At 41.0% G+C, this 19,544-nt stretch overlaps 1 protein-coding gene across 1 annotated transcript in view; it reads left to right on the top strand.

Annotated features, from left to right (window-relative positions):
• LOC137274323 (CD109 antigen-like) overlaps positions 1 to 19,544 on the top strand; it is a 32,916-nt gene that overhangs the window by 11,137 nt on the left and 2,235 nt on the right. The window contains exons 12-33 of the mRNA XM_067807466.1: positions 406 to 633; positions 1,300 to 1,398; positions 1,750 to 1,812; positions 2,511 to 2,708; positions 3,599 to 3,748; positions 4,378 to 4,485; positions 5,201 to 5,300; positions 6,211 to 6,361; positions 6,680 to 6,797; positions 7,602 to 7,715; positions 8,536 to 8,766; positions 10,306 to 10,444; positions 11,411 to 11,587; positions 12,082 to 12,163; positions 12,693 to 12,849; positions 13,299 to 13,379; positions 15,501 to 15,678; positions 16,183 to 16,379; positions 17,035 to 17,184; positions 17,843 to 17,905; positions 18,361 to 18,473; positions 18,844 to 18,991. Of these exons, the coding sequence (XP_067663567.1) occupies positions 406 to 633; positions 1,300 to 1,398; positions 1,750 to 1,812; positions 2,511 to 2,708; positions 3,599 to 3,748; positions 4,378 to 4,485; positions 5,201 to 5,300; positions 6,211 to 6,361; positions 6,680 to 6,797; positions 7,602 to 7,715; positions 8,536 to 8,766; positions 10,306 to 10,444; positions 11,411 to 11,587; positions 12,082 to 12,163; positions 12,693 to 12,849; positions 13,299 to 13,379; positions 15,501 to 15,678; positions 16,183 to 16,379; positions 17,035 to 17,184; positions 17,843 to 17,905; positions 18,361 to 18,473; positions 18,844 to 18,991 (3,045 nt within the window). The remainder of the gene's footprint in view (positions 1 to 405; positions 634 to 1,299; positions 1,399 to 1,749; positions 1,813 to 2,510; positions 2,709 to 3,598; positions 3,749 to 4,377; positions 4,486 to 5,200; positions 5,301 to 6,210; positions 6,362 to 6,679; positions 6,798 to 7,601; positions 7,716 to 8,535; positions 8,767 to 10,305; positions 10,445 to 11,410; positions 11,588 to 12,081; positions 12,164 to 12,692; positions 12,850 to 13,298; positions 13,380 to 15,500; positions 15,679 to 16,182; positions 16,380 to 17,034; positions 17,185 to 17,842; positions 17,906 to 18,360; positions 18,474 to 18,843; positions 18,992 to 19,544) is intronic.

Below are 19,544 nucleotides of genomic sequence, written 5' to 3'. Positions count from 1 at the left end.
TGTACCGCGCACTAGACTACAGGGCATACGTAAGTTATTGTGTACCACGCACTACACTACAGGGCCTGCGTAAGTTACTGTGTACCACGCACTACACTACAAAGTATACGTAAGTTACTGTGTACCACGCACTTCACTGCAGGGCCTACGTAAGTTGCTATGCATCATTCAACTATCAACATAACACGCCACCCTAAAGAAGCTACACATGTAAAACCATTACAGTAATAAATTATACACTTCTTCTCTATCACCATCGTCCAAAATGTACGATCAAGGTAATAAATCATCTAATACGCAAAAAACGCCAGGGAAAATGTTTAAGTTTGCATCCTAAAACGTATCAGTAGTTCCAGGCCTGTAGTCGTGTGGTTGTTTTGGATGGTGGTGTTTTTTCAAACCCAGGTAAAGGTGACCCTACAAGATGACCGCCCAATCACTGATGAAAACGCTGCGATCCAGGTGTACACGTGTGTAAACTACAGAAGGACGGAGGCCTATCAGAATCGCTATGAGTGCAGCGCCTTTACCGGCAGCTATTCCCTGCCTATACTTAACCTCCGGATACCGGAAGATGGGATTGTCCCTCTTGACCTTGAAATACCGGACAATACAACGGATGTTAAAATGAGGGTACGTAAGTAAAGAAACAGTTGCAAATGTTGCTTTCAGATTCAGTAATGTTTGTTTGTTTTGGATGTTGTTTTTTTTTTATCTTCTGGGAACAGAATGAACTGTCATAAGCTAACATAATACTTCAACGTTGAACGACTAAATGCAGTGACTTACACAAGCACTGCAGACATACACAAACACTGTCAGTACACATGCAAGCAACAATATGGCGACATGGCATTAAGCAGTAAGATTGAAGAAATGACAATGAAGCTACGAGAGGTCACAATGCATGGCACTGAGCAGCAAGATTGACGACATGACAATGAAGCTACGAGAGGTCACAATGCACTGACGACATAGCTTTGAGCAGCAAGTTTGACGACATGACAATGAAGCTACGAGGTGCCACAATGCACTGACGACATGACAATGAAGCTACGAGGTGCCACAATGCACTGACGACATGACAATGAAGCTACGAGGTGCCACAATGCACTGACGACATGACAATGAAGCTACGAGGTGCCACAATGCATTGACGACACTGCATAAGGCAGCATTGTTCCAGCATGAGTTCATAAGTGATAGTAAAGTAATCACCAGACGTGGTAAACTCGTTATGTTCATTATTGTGTAATAATTGTACCTACGTGTGACTAACTACATGTGTCTCTGTTTAAGGCATACTACCGGAACATCCACGCCTCAAAATACGTGACCAAAAGTTACTCGAGGAGTGACACCTACATTCAAGCAAAGCTGCGCACATTAGAGCTGAAAGTATGGCCCGTTACCATTGTATGGCGTGTCATTAAGATTTCCCAATCATTTAAACAAGGAGAATGTTCATAACTGTGACTCAGAGTTGTTTCCCTTGTCTGAACCAAGATGTTGGTTCGTTATTTCCAATATACGGTTTCCACGACTGTAACTATTTTTCTGCTGTTTATAAAATGGGAAACCCGATATCAAAACAATGTTCAACCAATTACACCAATATATTCCTGCATTTCTTTGGATATACTTCTGCAGTTCTATACAGTGTTAAATATGACTCAGTGCTATACGACACTTGGTTAGGAAATTTACTTAATACTTTGCCTGATATCTGCGGTTTTCTTTGACCTGTAGGCGGGGGACAACGGGGTGTTTGAAATCCAGGCGACATCCCCTCCTGGAAACGTTTCATACCAGGTATATATGAACTTTTATATCAGATAAATATATCCCTCAATATCAGATAAATATGACCTTCCATACCAGGATAAAATATAACCCTCAATACTCGGTATCGCCATTGATAGACAGATATCAACGATGCCAAAGATACTTATATATATGTATGAACAACGTTGTCGTGTCATGCCAAAAGCACATGGAAATGGTACTTCTTGTTACCTAAGTTTCGACATTAAGGTGGAAAAAAAGAGACTAGTCAGTTTGGTTTTAGTATCTGTATCTGAGTTGGGTATCCCTTTTAAACTGGGAAATGTTATCTTAGCAGACTAATGTTGTAAAACCAGCGGAAGTTGGGAACAGGGTAAGGTGAGGTGGGGCAGTCTAGTTTTTAAAGCTTTCGCTCGTCACGCCGAAGGCTTGTGTTTCGATTCCAAACATAAGAACAATATGGGAACTTACTCACTCACTCTGAACAGCATAAACAGCCACTTATACAAATGCAGTGTTTCCCGTGACGCAGAATACCTGCGGAGTTGACTCCTCCCACCCCAACCCCCTAACATGTCCATGATTCCCTTTCATGACACCAGGGAGTCATGATGAGTCCTCACTTTTCATACCAAGGGTAAATAAAGTTGACTCCCCAAATTGATGGTAATGCTCTAAATGCCGTTACAGACTGCATGCGGTTCTGATGCTCTGGTCCGTTGCAGATCATGTCACGTGGAATAGTGGTGAAGAGTGGAATAATAACCCCAAGTTCCCCTCAAGACACGACCCTCTCTGTCACCATCCCTGTCCTCTCCACCATGTCCCCAACATCACACTTCCTCATTAATTACGTCACGGACATCGGTGAAATCGTGGCCGACTCCATCAGCTTTAACGTGGACGGTGTTTTCGCTAACCAAGTAAGACGATTGTTTCATCAGTGAGAGAGACTTCTAAAGAAACAGTGCCGTGCATTTTATTGGTTCATTGCGGTTCAATGCAAACTCTTTGTACACTGTTTGCTATCCAGTTCATACCTCAATGAACCGACTAAATACACACAGTCAGTTCTAAATTGAAACCTAGTGTTTATACAGATCCGGGCTTGGATCCACAGTGTAATGTTAGTTGCGATTGTATCGCAATTAACATCAAACGACTAAACTGTTAACATAGATATATGTTCTAAACACAAAGATCGCATTGTTCAGTTAGGCATGAAAATGTTATTATAGAATAGTCTTTGAATGTCATTTAGAAGTGAAAATACATAAGAATGAAGATTTTTATGGATATCAACTTCTTTATGAGAGAACACAACGTTTCGGAGTTAATGCTTACTCCTTCATCAGGTGATTGAGAAAGGGATACAGAGGTGTATTTATATGTACAGGTAAAACAATAACAAAGTAACAAGTGGAATGAGTTAACGAAAGCTAGTATAAACAAGCACTGATAGGAAGCCGATAGTTAAGATAACAATGATGGAAGCCAATGGTAATGCATTACAGTTGATTGGATATGTTTACATAACATGATTGGGGATAAGGATGGAAGCCAAAGGTGATACATTACGCATGATAGGATGATGTACATAACACACGATAGGGGGTGAGCATGTTTACATGAGGGTTGGTGATGTACAAACACAAGTATGTACTCGGGAAGATAGGCTATACATGAATTACATAGATAGAATGTACACAGGTAGATGAGATTAATTACATAGATAGTCCAAAGGGACTTAGGTTAGAACAAGTCTTCAGCACTCAGCAGCAGTTCGGAATTATACTTTAATATTCATTTGTAGGTTGGTATCGAGTACAGCACGGAGACTGCAAAGCCACACACGGATGTGGCGGTCGAAGTCACTGCGGACCCAGAATCAACAGCTTTCCTCTTGGCCGTGGATCAAAGCATCTTGCTGCTGAAAAGCGGAAATGACCTCTCGACAGAACAGGTAGCTTGTCCAGCATGCAGGGGCATTGAACTCACTGGGGTACATTTAGCTATTTCCATTAAATATAATTCCTCGGGCTACAACGTGATATAAAATTCCTTTCCTCCAAACACTAATCTGACGCTGGTCCCCACCGCCTTTAACGCATACTTTCCCCTTCTGAGCAACCCTCCACTCACCTCATTCCCCAGCCTCAACCGCATTCTCTCGCCGGTCAGAGAAAATAAGTGTCATTTCAAACCATATGATGCAAAATGACCTCGCATGCAGTTCGTATAAAATGGCGGCAACATTTGTAGAAATTCAGTGGTTTACGAAAATAGGTCTATGCTATGATTGCTCTGAACAATCATAAACGGTTGAAGAGTCAAGAGCACGATACTAATCCTAGGAAGCGTCCATGTGATCATCTTCTATCTTCATTGATTTTAATTGCCCTTCCACATACTTTTCACTGCTGTTTTCAACCTATGAATAACACACACTTGTTCTCGAGTCTACTTGTGGTATGTTTTACTGGAATATGCAACATGAAACTGTTAAATATGCACTGATTGAATAAATCACATTAATAACATTTATAACTATCTTTATCTATTTCAATATTGTTGTTCATCTTTGGTGACCAGGTGATGAAGGAGCTAAAGAAGTATGATTACAGCGCCCCAAGTGAAAACTTCCTGAGATGGCATTTCCCGGTTCCATCTTCCGGAACGAATGCAAAAGAAATTTTCCAGGTAAGATCAAGGGTGTCCTGGTCAAAATCATTTAGTCGGTAACCAGGTACATGTCTTCGTACTCCAACTGCGTAGACCGATGTTCATGGTGTAAATGAATTACTACTGGATAGTTTAGTCTTGGCTCCATTATTTACCGAAATATTGCTAAGTGTGGCATTCGACAACCAACCAACCAAACTGTACCTAGCAAACCGTGACGAGTTAAGCTTACGTGTTTTATGTTCTGTCCACCAGTTGTTTAGATACACAGTCGAGCCTATACCTTGGTGTTATGCATATACTGTGACCCCAATCCTGTGACGGGTTAAATATATGGAGTGCATTAGTTCAGTGGTAGGGCGTCTGCCTATTATGCTGAAGTCACGGGTTTGACCACCGGTTCAGACACCAAGCTTCGGGTCCCGAGGTGGGCACATTTGTGTAGTATCCTTGGGCAAAATACTTAGATCCACATTGTTTCAGTTCACCCAGCTGTAAAATGGATACACGTGAGGATCTGACGGCAATGTGAGTGTTCAGTTCATTGCGTCTAACAGGCGGCTTGCTATACGATCCCCGGGGATCAGAGTATCGGAAAGTACCAGTGTATCTATGTCCGGGCATAGTAATGTACGTAGTTCCGTGGGCAGGCTATGCGCCTGGATATGAGCCCTAAGCGGAGTATTACTGTTATTTATTCTATATGTTTTACCCGCAAAATACAATGTTGCAGAGGGCTGGAATTCTTGTCATCACTGATGCGCTACTGCCCAGCAGAGACACTGTTGCTTATGGCAGACGTTCTGATCTCTATTTCCAAGCTGCACCTAGGGGTGAGTTCTTGTGGAGTCATTATCGTCATTGAGTGTTTAATTGACGTAGTTCCAAGTTTGAAACTCGAACTGAAACTCTAGGAACCTAGAAATCCCTACATGCACAAAATTGTTAAATCATTGAATTATCATACAAGTCTGAATGAAATAAAAGTTTCTATAAGATGAATAGTAACACTCCTGGAAAAAAACAAAAAATTAAATAGTAATGTAACACTATTGAATAAATTTAGTATAATATGAATCCCAACACTGCATGAAATGTTGTAATAGATTGATAATGACACTTACTGATTGTAGAAGATGAATAGTAACACTTGGTATAAGGTTGTATAGGATGGACAGTTTCACTGGATGAAAGGTTGTGTAAGATGGTTAGTGACACTGAGTGAAAGGTTGTATAAGATGGACTCTGAAACAGAATGGAAGGTTGTGTAAGATGGTTGGTGACACTGAGTGAAAGGTTGTAAAGGATGGACATTTTCGCTGGATGAAAGGTTGTGTGAGATGGTTAGTGACACTGAGTGAAAGGTTGTGTAAGATGGTTAGTGACACTGGGTAAAAGGTTGTATAGGATGGACTATGAATCTGGATGAAAGGTTGTGTAAGATTGTTAGTAACACCGAGTAAAAGGTTGTATAGGATGCACTGTGGCACTGGATAAAAGGTTGTATAAGATGGACAGTTTCAGTGGATGAAAGGTTTCATAAGATGAATACTGACACTTGGTGAAAGGTTGTATAAAATGGACGGTGGCACTGGATGGAAGGTTGAATAAAATGGATAGTTGCACTGGATGAAAGGTTGCATGAAATGGAGAGTGACACTGGTTGGAAGGGTGTATAAGATGAATGGCCCTTTAAGAACAGTAGCAACAATGCAATAGCGACAAATAAACATGTTTTCGCAGGCCCACCGGCACAGTATGACATTGGCCTTGCCAAAGTTCATTCGGCCCCGAGAGGAATCGGTGAATCTGGGCAGTCCACCCCCTTAAAGAAAGTAGAGAGAGTAAGGGAGATCTTCCCCGAGACGTGGCTCTGGGTGAATACGACAGTTGGGTGAGTCTTCTATCGCCATGGACCCGAGAAGATTCGGGTTAGATTTGTCTTCAGCAACAAATGCTTATCTTAAAAGGCGCCTAACGGAATCGGGTGGTCAGGCTGGAATAACCAACCCTTCACTCTGAGAACATGATCAGAGTAGATATTACACCGCTGTTTAAGGATTTTAGTGTTGAAAGTGCTTGATCTGGAGAAGAGGTAGCTGGGCTGGAATTCAAGAAGCCATAAGACATTGGCATGGCTTAAAGAATCTAGTGACTGTTTTAAAAAAATCTGACGCGTTATACAGACAGTATTTGTTATGTTATGATACAGACTGGACGGTCGGGCATCGATCCAGACCACTGTCCCGGATACTATTACGTCATGGGTTGCCAGTGCTTTCGCCATCAGCCCCCGCTCAGGACTCGGAGTGTCGCCAACCTCGGCAAAGGTAACCGTAGAGCCATTGGTGATAGCTTCCTTCGTATCTTCCTACAGATTGTATACTTTAGGTGAACAGCAAATTCTCTTGCTCTAGTTTTTCATCACATTATATGAAGACTTATACAATCTATAAAAATTCACCGAAACAATATGCTACCTAATATATGAGACTTTGTACCACAAAGATACGATATCTGTATTCTGCGGATTTCAACTTGGATTCTTCCTAACGCGTCAACATATCCCCCATCTCCCTATATTTGAATTAACGGACCCTGTGTGTAGACGTCGGAATATAATGTTCGATCCCTTACACTTGCAAACTGTGCAAGTTAAAGCCTCATACCTGAAAGGATTCGGGTGAGATTTGGTCATCAGCAACCCATGCTTGTCGTAAGAGGCGACTAAAGGAAGTCAAATTCGCTAAACTGGTTGACAGGTATCATCCTATCCCAGTTGTGTAGATAGATCGATGCTCATGCTGTTGATTACTGGGTTGTCTGATCAATTATCGACTCGATTATTCACAGACCGCTGCCATGTAGCTCAAACATTTCTGAGTGTGGGTTTAAACAGCAATCAATCATTCCATATTGATGTCCCCCGTCTAGATATATACTGAAAAGCAAAAGAAACGCAACTGGTGATCTGGTATTTTGACAGGATTTTTTAAATAGACGATATATACATGAACGCTTACTTTTATGAGATTTCATTTTCTTTCGAAACTTGCGTTTCTTTTACTGTTCAGTATATCAAAAAGTCTCCAATGATTCTTCTTGACCAACTTTTGGATTCCTATGTTCCACAGCTCCGTGTGTTCCGGTCTTTCTTCGTCAGTCTGAACCTGCCACTGTCTGTGGTGCGAGGGGAACAAGTGGTCGTCCAGGCCAGCGTCTTCAACTACCTGCCCAGAGTACAAGATGTAAGCTGTCACAATGGATTAGAGATAATCGTATTACTCTTCAAACGTTTTAGGGCACCTAGTGGTCACGTCGAAGGCCTGAGTTAGGTACCCAAATTGGTACAATGTGTGATGCCGATTTTCTTAATCTCCTTGAATATTCCAAAAAGCGGCGTAAAACCATACTGACTTGAACACTTTGCTTTCAACTGAGGTAGCCCACTTGTTAACGCTTTCCCTACATAAGTTACGTACGTGTAGTCTATTTCTGGGTTACAAACCTAAACATGATATTTGTATTTCGGTTTTCGTAAGAAATGATCACGTGAAAGGAATCTTGAAATTCAGTCAATCAAAATTCATCATTAAATACAAATAATTAATGACGCCGTTCAAGAGTAGAACCTCAAATCAGGTCTTACTGTGAACGCAGGACCTTCTTATGTGCACTATACTACTATGAGAGTCCAGTAGTTGCTAATCCGCGAAGATCAGAATTAGAATTACCATCAGTAACCTATGCTTCTCGGTAAGTGGCGACTTATGGGATCGTGTAGTCTAACTCGCTGACTTTGTTAACACAAGTCATCGTATCCCAGTCGAAAAGAACGAAACTCATGCTGTTGATCATTGGATTGTCTGGACTCGAATATTAACACATCACCACCATATAGCTGGAATACTGCTTCAGCGCTAAATGCAAAACAAACACACAAAACATTTTCGAGGTAGAATTTCTTGGGATTCTGATAAGTTTCACGAGGCTGATCCCGATTCCCAATTTGAATTAATACACCTATGAGAGAATCAGTTCCTTATTATATCAATACTCGTTCCATAGGTAACCGTTACGCTTAAGCCCAGCAGCGGTTTCCAAAGTGTCGTCATTGGTTCCAATGGTGAAAACACTTTCAACTCTGACCCCCAACGTCAGAGGTATCTTGTACGCCCTGGTGAAGCCAAGGCTGTGTACTTTCCAATAACTGCCTCAGTCATTGGTGATGTCGATATTGAAGTCTCCGCCCAAACCGCAACAGCAGCTGACGCCGTGAAGAGACAACTAAGAGTAAAGGTTAGTGAATCAAGGATAGAGCAAATCAGTTGACAATCTGTAACGAATCCTGAAGAAATATCATAAATTATTAACAGATTGTGTGGCTATTTGATGCATAACCATCGAAGAATAAAGTATCAATCGGAACTGTTACAAACTGGAAGTCTTTGAACGGCATATAGAAGTGGTAACACAGATTATGGATGTCTACTTCTTTATTCCCAGCAACACGACGTTTCGAAATAAGTATACTGAGCAAAATAAGTTAGGAATATTGGTATTTTATGGTGGATATTTTATGAGTATGTTAATGAATAAACACATCATCATTCAGAATTTCAAAATTTACAAATGCCCGTATTTTTGCCAAGTATACATTCTTTGAAACATTGTGTTCCTGAAATGAAGAAGTTGGCATCCACACATTCTGGCATTTATGCTTCAGGTTGGTTTTAATTATCACGGTCATGTTTCTACTATGTGTAGAATAAGGACATCTAGCTTTATCAGATGCTGTACATGGATGAAAGCATAAAATACCAGTCTTTCAGTATTCTAAAGAACGTACACCACGACGAAAGTGACCCAAGACTCTTTCCAGTGTGTAAATCTATTTACCCACGTCACTGAAGAATCAGCATTGCTCCCATTGAATCAACAAGTCTCATTACTTAACCAGTTTTGCACAGTTTAGACATTTAATCACATGGGAGAATTCCTCTTCTGAATCAAAAGAATTAAACTTGATAACTATTAAATTAATTTGTATTCTTTCATTAATACCGATTTCGTTTGCTGACCTAGGTCGGATTAGAAATAATCTTTTTTCTTCTTTGGATGGCTATAGCAACTGGTTTGATGAACAGGAAACGATTTTTGTATCTATATAGAGCTTCTTTATTGCAATGGATGGACGTTTCGGTGTAGATGCTAACACCCTTATGAAGCAAGTGATTGATAACGCTCTAAGCATCTATACCGAAACGCCGCATCCATTGCAATATAGATGTTCTCTATCTATAAAAAGAATTGTTCCTGGTTATAAATATTCTTAGCAATACTTATTTGTATAATGCTACGGTACTCAAATCGCCAGACCTTGAAATGTCAATAATCATTGGGATCAATTAAGTAACGGTTCCTAAATCCTGCTATAGCACGGTTCCTAAATCCTGCTATAGCTTCCTAAACTACCAACTACGGTAAGAGGGGACTTACGGAATAGCGTGATCAGGCTCGCTGACACGTAATCGTATAGCATTTGCGTATGTCGATGCTCATGCTGTTGATCACTGGATTGTGTCGTCCATGTAACAGGGATATTGATACGCAAGGCGTCAACCAACAAACCAGCCACCCCAACCAACCTATCGTAATACTAATATTATGCGTCATATGTTCTGTCCATCACAATGTCGTGTCCCCCCATACAGTGGTCTTATGTATATGTTGCTTACGTTCAGCTACAAACAAAATAATATACCATTTATTCCTGTCAGATTACTTTCGCAACCTCAGACAGTACAAACTTCAATTGTTCTCATTTGCTTCCTAAAGGCAGAAGGAATACAGAAAGAACAGAACACCCCTATTCTCGTTGATCTGACATCAGAGGATAGCTTCGAAACGCAGTTGAGCGTTTCTTCTCCACCCGGACTTGTTTCGGGATCAGAAAGAGTTCGTCTCACAGTTACTGGTGAGTTCATGTTCACATATTCTTGACAGTGACGTACGTAGCTGTTACATGTACAGAAGGCTGACAGCACACAGTTCCTGTATTGTCTTAGTGTCTTATTGACCAAATGTCACTCTTTCGACAATATGTTGTTCTATAATATAACCCATGCTTGCCACAAAAGGCGACAATGCTTGTCTGAGATTCAACTAACGGGATCGAGTGGTCAGGCTCGCTGACTTGGTTGACACATGTCATCGGTTCCCAAGTGCGCACATCGATGCACATGCTGTTGATCACTGGATTGTTTCGCTCAGGCCCAATTATTTACAGACCGCCGACATATAGCTAGAATATTGATGCGTGTGGCGTGAAACTAAACTCACTCACTCACTCACTCACTCACTTTAGCTTCCCATTGATACAGACTTATTATCCCAAACAACTTTCCTAAAATCGATAACCTCGAGGCGAACAGCTTCCAAACAGAGAACACTTTGTCATATGTGGAAAGTAAACGATTTCTCCACAGATCGAAAACTGACGCACGCGGTGTTATCTGTGCTGAAAAATCATCACCACTCGTCCCTTTCCGTAACCTCCAAGTAGACGATATTCAGCCTGTCACGGAATAACATGAGTTGGTAACGAATATTTCCTGAATTGGCCTCAATCAGATGTTGCCTTAAAGGACATTTATAAATAGCGTTCCAAGGGACACAATCTATGGGGTTCGCTTGAAATAGAGTTCGGTCGGAAGAGGGCAATGTATTGCAACTTTCCAGCGAAAGTTTTAATTTCATATAGTTATCTTGATAGTTAATTTTTCGGAATATATTATGTGATAGGTTCGCTGAGGCCTGATATTATTAATGAGAGAGATGCAGTATTACTTTTTAGAGAGGTGTGGCGTGGTAGTGTGCCTTTAATGAGGTTAACATGTTGACGTTATCTTAAACTCAACGTCAATATATCTGTCCATTGTAGGTGATCTGCTTGGCCCAAGCCTTGATGGGATGGAAAACCTCCTGTCGCTGCCTACTGGATGCGGGGAACAGAACATGCTGAAGTTTGCTCCCAATATTTACATTGCCAACTACCTAATGGCAACCAAACAGATGACAAGTGCTTTGGAGGAGAGGATAAAGACCTTCCTGGAAGTTGGTGAGTGAAATAGTGTTAGATTTAAAGAAAATGTTTCGTGACATCAGCAGTAGTGAAGCCTTACTACTACTGACACCCTTGACACTGAAGTCAGAAGGTAATGGGTTGTATGATGAGGGGCCAGTGTCAGAAGGTAGTGGGTGTCATGATGAGGGTCCAGTGTTAGAAGGTAGTGGGTGGTATGATGCGAGATACACTGCATATAGAGTCAGAAGTCCGCGAGTATCATAATGATGAACTGAAGTCAGAAAGTTGCTGTTTACATGATCAGGTCCTGGATCCAGGAAATTTACCAGTGTACACGTCAAATCCTGTCCAAGCTGCCCCATGGGGCGCATTGATGTCTTTGAAAATGTTTGGTGTTAACCAAAGGAAGCTTTGCTAACTTGATGTATACTGACATACACTAAAATCATTGATATGAAAACAACCAGCAAGCATGTGTCATCAGTATTATCACAGCAGTTAACATGAAAAGGACATTTTCTCCTCAGGATACCAGCGTCAGTTGTCCTACCAGAGAAATGACGGGTCCTTCAGCACTTTTGGGGAGCGCGATGAGGCAGGAAGTATATGGTATGTGAATGATATTCGGTATATGTCAAAACATTTTAGACCAACTCATTCAAATGGACGTATTGTATTAATTAATATTATCAGATACACCTAATCATCTGTATCCTGCAACACTACGCTTCATCTAGTCCTTGCTACAGGTCTGCTAACCGAAACTCTGTGTGTAATATGCCTCCTTTGTACCTCTCAGGTACCAATTCGCTCATGACTCATGTTTGATTTGTATCATGCGCTCCCATTTTTTTCAAGTGAAATATTGACTGTTCTTTGCATACGTTTTGACGTGTATCACAATAAGTTGTTAATGATTCATAAACACTTGCTCATGATACAGACGAAATGGTACATAAGTCTCTGCTATTTGCTGTTGACTTGTTATTACGGAAACGGTTTGTGAACCTCATGGCCAGTATACAAAACGACGATGAATCAATTACATATGTTCAAGGCACCATATGATACAAGTGCTTTGACATCATTTCTTGTGAGAGACATGGTTTGCAAAACGTGTATATGTGTTGATTTTCAGGCTCACATCTTTCGTGGTGAAGTCGCTTTACCAGGCTCGCCGATACATCTATGTGGACAACTCTACAATTGACAAGGCCTTAAACTTTCTCGCACATATGCAAAGGAGTGATGGTTCTTTCGTAGAGCCGGGCAGAATTATTGACAAACAGCTGCAGGTGAGAAGCTATCATATCAGTTAGATGGACAACTAAATTTGAAAGAAGTGTGTGTTCAGCAACCCATGCTGGCAGTAAGAGGCGACTTACGGGATCGAGTGGTCAGGCTTGGTTGACATGTGTCATCATATCCCAGTTACTTAGATCGATGCATATCCTTTTAATCACTGAATTATCTGGTCCAGAGTATTATTTGCAGACCGACGCCTTATAACTGGAATGTTGGTGGATGCGGTGTTAAGCAACAAAACAACCAACCAATCCTTCACGATAGTAAAGTTGACAGGAAATAGAATTGTCACTGGTCGTTCATTTCCTGTTACCATATTTCTCCCTAGTCCAGGACAGCCTACGATTTACGGACTTACACAAATCTCAAATGATAGATGCAGACTGACTAACATGAGACACTGTAGAACACTAACAGTATTAAACCAACTCGTTTACAGGGAACTAAAGGCTCCGGACCCAGCCTCACTGCATACGTGCTCATTGCCCTGGTTGAGACGTCAGGACACAATGGTTCACGGGTGAGATGCCGTTCAAAGCCATGTACTTTATTTGCGTACTTTAACGTTTAACAACGAAGAAATAAGTGAATAAAGCTAGCCCATATTGACATAACAAGCGATTGGGAAAGTTCTGAATAGATAACGTACAATGCATACTTGAAATGGTTCTGAATTCTCTCGCGGAAAGGTTGATCAGCCGCTTTCTCGAGAATGTCATCAACTACTGATATGTGCACTGGACTTCTCGGTCTAGTACCTTAATATATACTGAACAATACAAAAGAAAGGCAATTTTTCGAAGCAGAAAATTAAGTCTCATAAAAGTAAGCGTTCATGTTTATGTCTCCTATTTTTAAAAAAAATGGTAAAAAGCGTTTGCGTTTCGTTTGCTGTTCAGTATATGAATATCCAAACAAATACAACCATTGTTCAACACGGCAATTCTAAACACGTGTACCACTCAAAAATGTGTTAGCCATAATATACGCCTAAATAAGCTGACGGATATATCAGAACCAAACAATTGCATGCTCAGGGCAGTTTGATCTCTACAAGGTACTGTTGTAGTTACACGAAATAATAACCACAAAGCCGCTAGTGGAGCTCCTCTTCTACAGCATCACATTACACTGCTCGTAATATACTCTTTAAAATGGCCCGCGAAGGTCCCGGGATAGAATAGGCCTTCAGCATCACATTACACTGCTCATAATATACTCTCTAAAATGACCCGTGAAGGTCACGGGGTAGAATAGGCCTTCAGCATCACATTACACTGCTCATAATATACTCTCTAAAATGACCCGTGAAGGTCACGGGGTAGAATAGGCCTTCAGCATCACATTACACTGCTCGTAATATACTCTTTAAAATGACCCGTGAAGGTCACGGGGTAGAATAGGCCTTCAGCATCACATTACACTGCTCGTCATATACTCTTTAAAAAGACTCGTGAAGGTCACGGGGTAGAATAGGCCTTCAGCATCACATTACACTGCTCGTCATATACTCTTTAAAAAGACTCGTGAAGGTCACGGGGTAGAATAGGCCTTCAGCATCACATTACACTGCTCGTCATATACTCTTTAAAAAGACTCGTGAAGGTCACGGGGTAGAATAGGCCTTCAGCAAATATGCTTGCCATAAACAGCTACTATATTTGTCGTAAGATGCGACTAATGGGATCGCGTGGTCAGGCTGGCTGACTTGGTTGACACATGTCATCGGTTACCAATTGCGCAGATCGATGCTCATGTTGTTGATCACTGGATTGTCTGGTCCAGACTCAATTATTTACAAACCGCCGCCATATAGCTGGAATATTGCTGAGTGCGGTGTAAAACTAAACTCACTCACTCACCCACTACTAAAAACAGTAGCAGAACTTCAGTTTCTTTTATTTACGATGACATTTAGGATATTTATCAATCAACGTTGATATGATATTATTGAATGTTTTGAGAGTGCATCACCGTATGCAGTTCCTTACAACCATAGCTATTTGGAAAGTAGTTGCCTTTGAAAGATGATTGTGTATGTCATGTAATTTGCATGTATACGATTTTCATTTTAAAACAACGACTAGAAACAAGCACATGTGTGATGCAAGATGAGTGTCAGAATTAATGTTCTAAGTGATTTCTCGACCTCCTTGAAAAATCGTCAAAAATTAAGCATGGGACCCCATGCACGTGTATGGGGCTACTGCGTTGTGCACGTGCATATCATGCGTTGTGTTTAGGGGTGCTAATAGTGGTGAAATAGTGGTACTTTCATAAGATGTCTGTACTTGAAATATTTGTCAACGTTTACACTTCCTATCCAAATTGAAAGTTCAGGTTCCCCTACTTTTTTAAGAGTATAGTTGAGGGAAAATGGTCTCAAGAGCAATTATTATCGGGTGATAGAGTGGCGGTGGGGTAGCCCAGTGGTTAGAACCTTCGCTCGTCACCCTATGGTCCGGATTCGATTCCCCACATATGTATGATAATGTATGAACGCCATATCTCGTATCCCCACCGTGATACTGCTGGAACATTGCTAAAGGCGTAAAACCCAAATCAACCATTCTTATTCTAGAACATTTACAGGCTACCTCTTAGCAGCGGTATATAGTTTTTGAGTACTTTGGGGACGCAGGTCAATAGCTCACGCCTCGAGGACATGCAGCAGAAAGCGGTGGGGTACCTGGGGAGGCAGTCGTTCAAGCACATGGCTGAATATCCGCTAGCTGTCAGCACCTACGCCTTGTCCAAAGCCGGGAGCAGGTTATCCGGAAGAGCCTTCTCTCAGCTAAAGAAAGAGATGAATAGCAAGGGTGAGCTTCCGCTTTCACTTGTCTCATAAGAGTCTCCTGATTAGCATATTACATTTTCCAGCAATGAAGGTATATATATATATATATATATATATACACACACACACACACACACACACACACACACACACACACACACACACACACACACATACACACACACACACATATGTATACACATACATACATACATACATACATACATACATACATACATACATACATACATACATACATACATACATACATACATACATTACATTACATTACATTACATTACATTACATTACATTACATTACATACAATGACGCTTATGAAGAGAAAACCATACAATAGAAAAACCTATCTTCAACTATACTTCTTAAGGACAAGAAAAGCTCCTGTATTCGCGAAATGCTTTTCAAATCTTCTACTTCACCGACCTACTATAAAATCCATGTCATGAGAAATCCTTTCTCAAGTTGTTTTCAAAATCAAACAAAGTGCATGTTTGTGTTGTGCAGATGGTTTAAAGTATTGGGTTGTGAATAATGATCCCGATAAGAACAAGGGGGAGAAGAAACCTGGTCCTATCGACATACTGACCACCTCCTACGGCTTGATGACCTTTGTCAGCCGCAATAAGCTTAAAGCTGGAATGGGTATCATGCGATGGCTGTCATCTCAGAGGAACCCAAGGGGTGGATTCATGTCTTCTCAGGTAAACATTTTAACATCCTAATTCAGAAAATATATATCGCATCAACACCATAGTCTAGAACAAGAAAGAGGACTTTGGCATGTTAGGAACGAATTTTGACCAACTCATGAGTATCAGGGTTAGAATAGGTCTCATGCAGCCAATGCTTGTCCTAAGAGGCGACTCAAGGGATTGGGTGATAAGGCCCGCTGACTTAGTTGAAACGGGTTATCGTATCTCAGATGCGTAGATAGCTGACAATGCGGTTTGATCACTAGACTGTCTGATCCATCCTCAGTTATTTTACAGACAGAAGCCATATATGGAATATTGCTGAGTGCACAAAAACAAATGACACATCAAGTGCTAAATCCTTTTCGTATCAAGATTAATTGTTTCAACAACACAGTCAGCATTATTCCATCTACACCACCGCTGGCTTTGAGTAATGTAGTCGTGACTAGACAAACAAGTGATTGATAGCCTGAGCAACAATACCCGCCATCAGCTCATAATGACAAGGAATCGCCCAAATCTCAACATTATAATCGACTGATAGTAACATATGTTACTGGGAAAGAATATCCCTTCGAAGATGTCTTGATATCATCTTGTATTTTGTACTATACCATTGTGTATTGTATGTAACTAAAATTTCCTGTCTAAAATGCTTCAGGATACGACAGTGGCCCTCGAGGCCCTGACGCTGTTTATGGTTGACGCCAGGCCCGACAACTACAACGTTAGGCTCAGACTTACAGCTGGCAATGAAGTCAGGACCGTCACCGTCAACAACGAAAACGCCCTCGTCCTACAGAGCATCGATGTTAGTCGCGCAGTTTCATAGTTGCACATAATATAGCCCCGAAGAACGATGTAGAACAACCAAAAAGCAAAAGAAACGCAGTTTTCGAAGTAAATGAAATCTCATATAAAAGTAAGCGTTCCTGTTCATATCTTTTAAAAACTTGACAAAAACAGAGTTGCGTATCTTTTGCTGTTCAGTATATATGTATAGGTTGGTGATGGGTTCAACCCCACTGCACGGCGTTTGTATGCAGTCATGTTCTGAGATGCACGTTGCACTTTGCAGGTTGACACTAGACTGGTGTTACCATTTCAGAATCACTGTAATATTTCAAGAATGAGTCTCCACTTTTCCGCTTTACTAACGTTTAGTTATTGAATAGATATAATTTTGACAGTAACAAATAATCCTATTTTTAACTGAAAAGGAGATGAGAGATTCAGAACCTCAGGAATTACAGACTTGCAGGGCTTTAGCATTGCAGGGATGGCTAGGCAGTAGGACAAACAAAGTGCTTCAGGGATTGTTGGACAGACCACCTTTACGCGAGCGTCAACCATAGCCCCGAGAGAATATGTACTGACTTTGTTGCTTTCGTCAATCTAGCAGCCTTATCTGTTTTGTAATGCTCATGAACCTATCAATGATTTTAATGATTCTTACATTCTGAATTCAGCTATCGTCCATCCCATCAGTGTTGAAGATATCCGCAGAAGGAAGAGGTTTTGCCGTTGTTGAGGTGCAGTACCTTTGTGTTGGCATGTCTGTCAAAATAGAGACTTCCATAATAATATGACCACCTATTTAGCATTGAACTCTAATACGCTCTCAGCGCATACAGCATGGCCGTTATCATTCCAGATAACCCAAGCTGCCTGTCAGGCGCTGGAAAGTTGATAGTCATATGACTTATCCCACCGGGTACCCCTTTTCTTCTGGGCGAAAAGAGGCAATTTATGAACAAACTCACTTGCTTAAGAATAGACCACATGTGTGCATTGTGTCTTGTGTGTGAACCAAGCGGCCAAACACGGTTACCCATCCAAGTGCTCTCTGTTGCCAACGTTATCTCACCTGATCTAAGCGCAAGACCCCACACCACCGCTTACACTTGTGCGTTATCTTCACTCTTACCTAACCATCAGCATGACGTCATATAATCTTCATATTCTTCGTACTGTGTTTCGTTTTTAGTTGGGCCTGTTTTACAACGTAGACTCGGTGGGCAGTGACAGTGATGTTTTCGATGTCAGCACAGTGCTCCTCGACGACACCATCAACGGTTTTACTCTCATGACATGTTCCAAGTATGTGTTGTCCATGTACTAAGATGGTCTAAAACATGTACTAAAACTGTTCATCGTATTAGCTTAATGATGAAACTCATTACACATTCATGCCAACAATATATTTTCTCATCTATTTTTTTGTAATCTGTTGCTTAGTTTCTACAATTACTAGTGAATTATTCGATCAGGCATTGACTGGCAACATTTGGAAACTATGCTGAACACCAAATGAAGCTCAACTCTGTTTTTATGTAAAGTTTTATAGCAGTGTATGATATGAACTGCGTCTTGTCTGACGGTAGCCAGAACGATATTAAAAGATTGTAGTTATTTTTCGTTCACGAAATATTTTATCGCTATCCGATCGAAAACCCACATTCTCTACCAGACATCACCAGGAGGGGTCCAGTGGGATGTGTGTTCAAACTATCCAGATTCCATCCGGGTTCACGGCTGATTTGTCCAGCGCAGGCAACATAGCAGGACTGAAACGCCTGGAACAAACAGACGGTCAAGTCATCGCCTACTTTGACTCGGCAAGTTTACACTCTATACTTATATTTTGAAAGAGCAGATCCTCAGGAAAGCACAGGTTGGGTTCAGACCGATCTTGGGTTGGACCCCAGACTCTGAGAGTAAGCCACCTATTCGCTAGCGCGTAAAATCAGTGATCCAACCCATTCCACCGCTATGGTTTTTTAAAATGAAACCTGGTTACTGGCAGTAAACTTATTTTCTACTACAGATTGTTGGACGGTGTCTTTAAATTACCGTTTCGTATGACAGCAGAGCTTCTTCTTTTATTGGCTTCAAGCTGAAAACATTTTGGGATATTGAACCTCATATCACTCGTACTGTGTCCATAACATGCCTTCTGAAGTCTGTTGTATTGGTTTGAGTTGTATTCTAGAGGTTGGTGTTATGGTGATAACAAAACCTTATGGATGAACAACGTCTATATTTTAACAAGGGCGGTATAGATTTCGGCATAGATTCCTATACCATTGATATGATATGAGACCTGGATATGCTTATAAGAATTCATACCGACACGTTGCTACTGTGACAGACGCTAATCATCCATAAATG

The sequence above is a fragment of the Haliotis asinina genome, chromosome 2, assembly GCF_037392515.1.
Source record: "Haliotis asinina isolate JCU_RB_2024 chromosome 2, JCU_Hal_asi_v2, whole genome shotgun sequence".
NCBI lineage: Eukaryota > Metazoa > Mollusca > Gastropoda > Lepetellida > Haliotidae > Haliotis > Haliotis asinina.
This window is presented reverse-complemented; position numbering and strand designations above follow the sequence as displayed.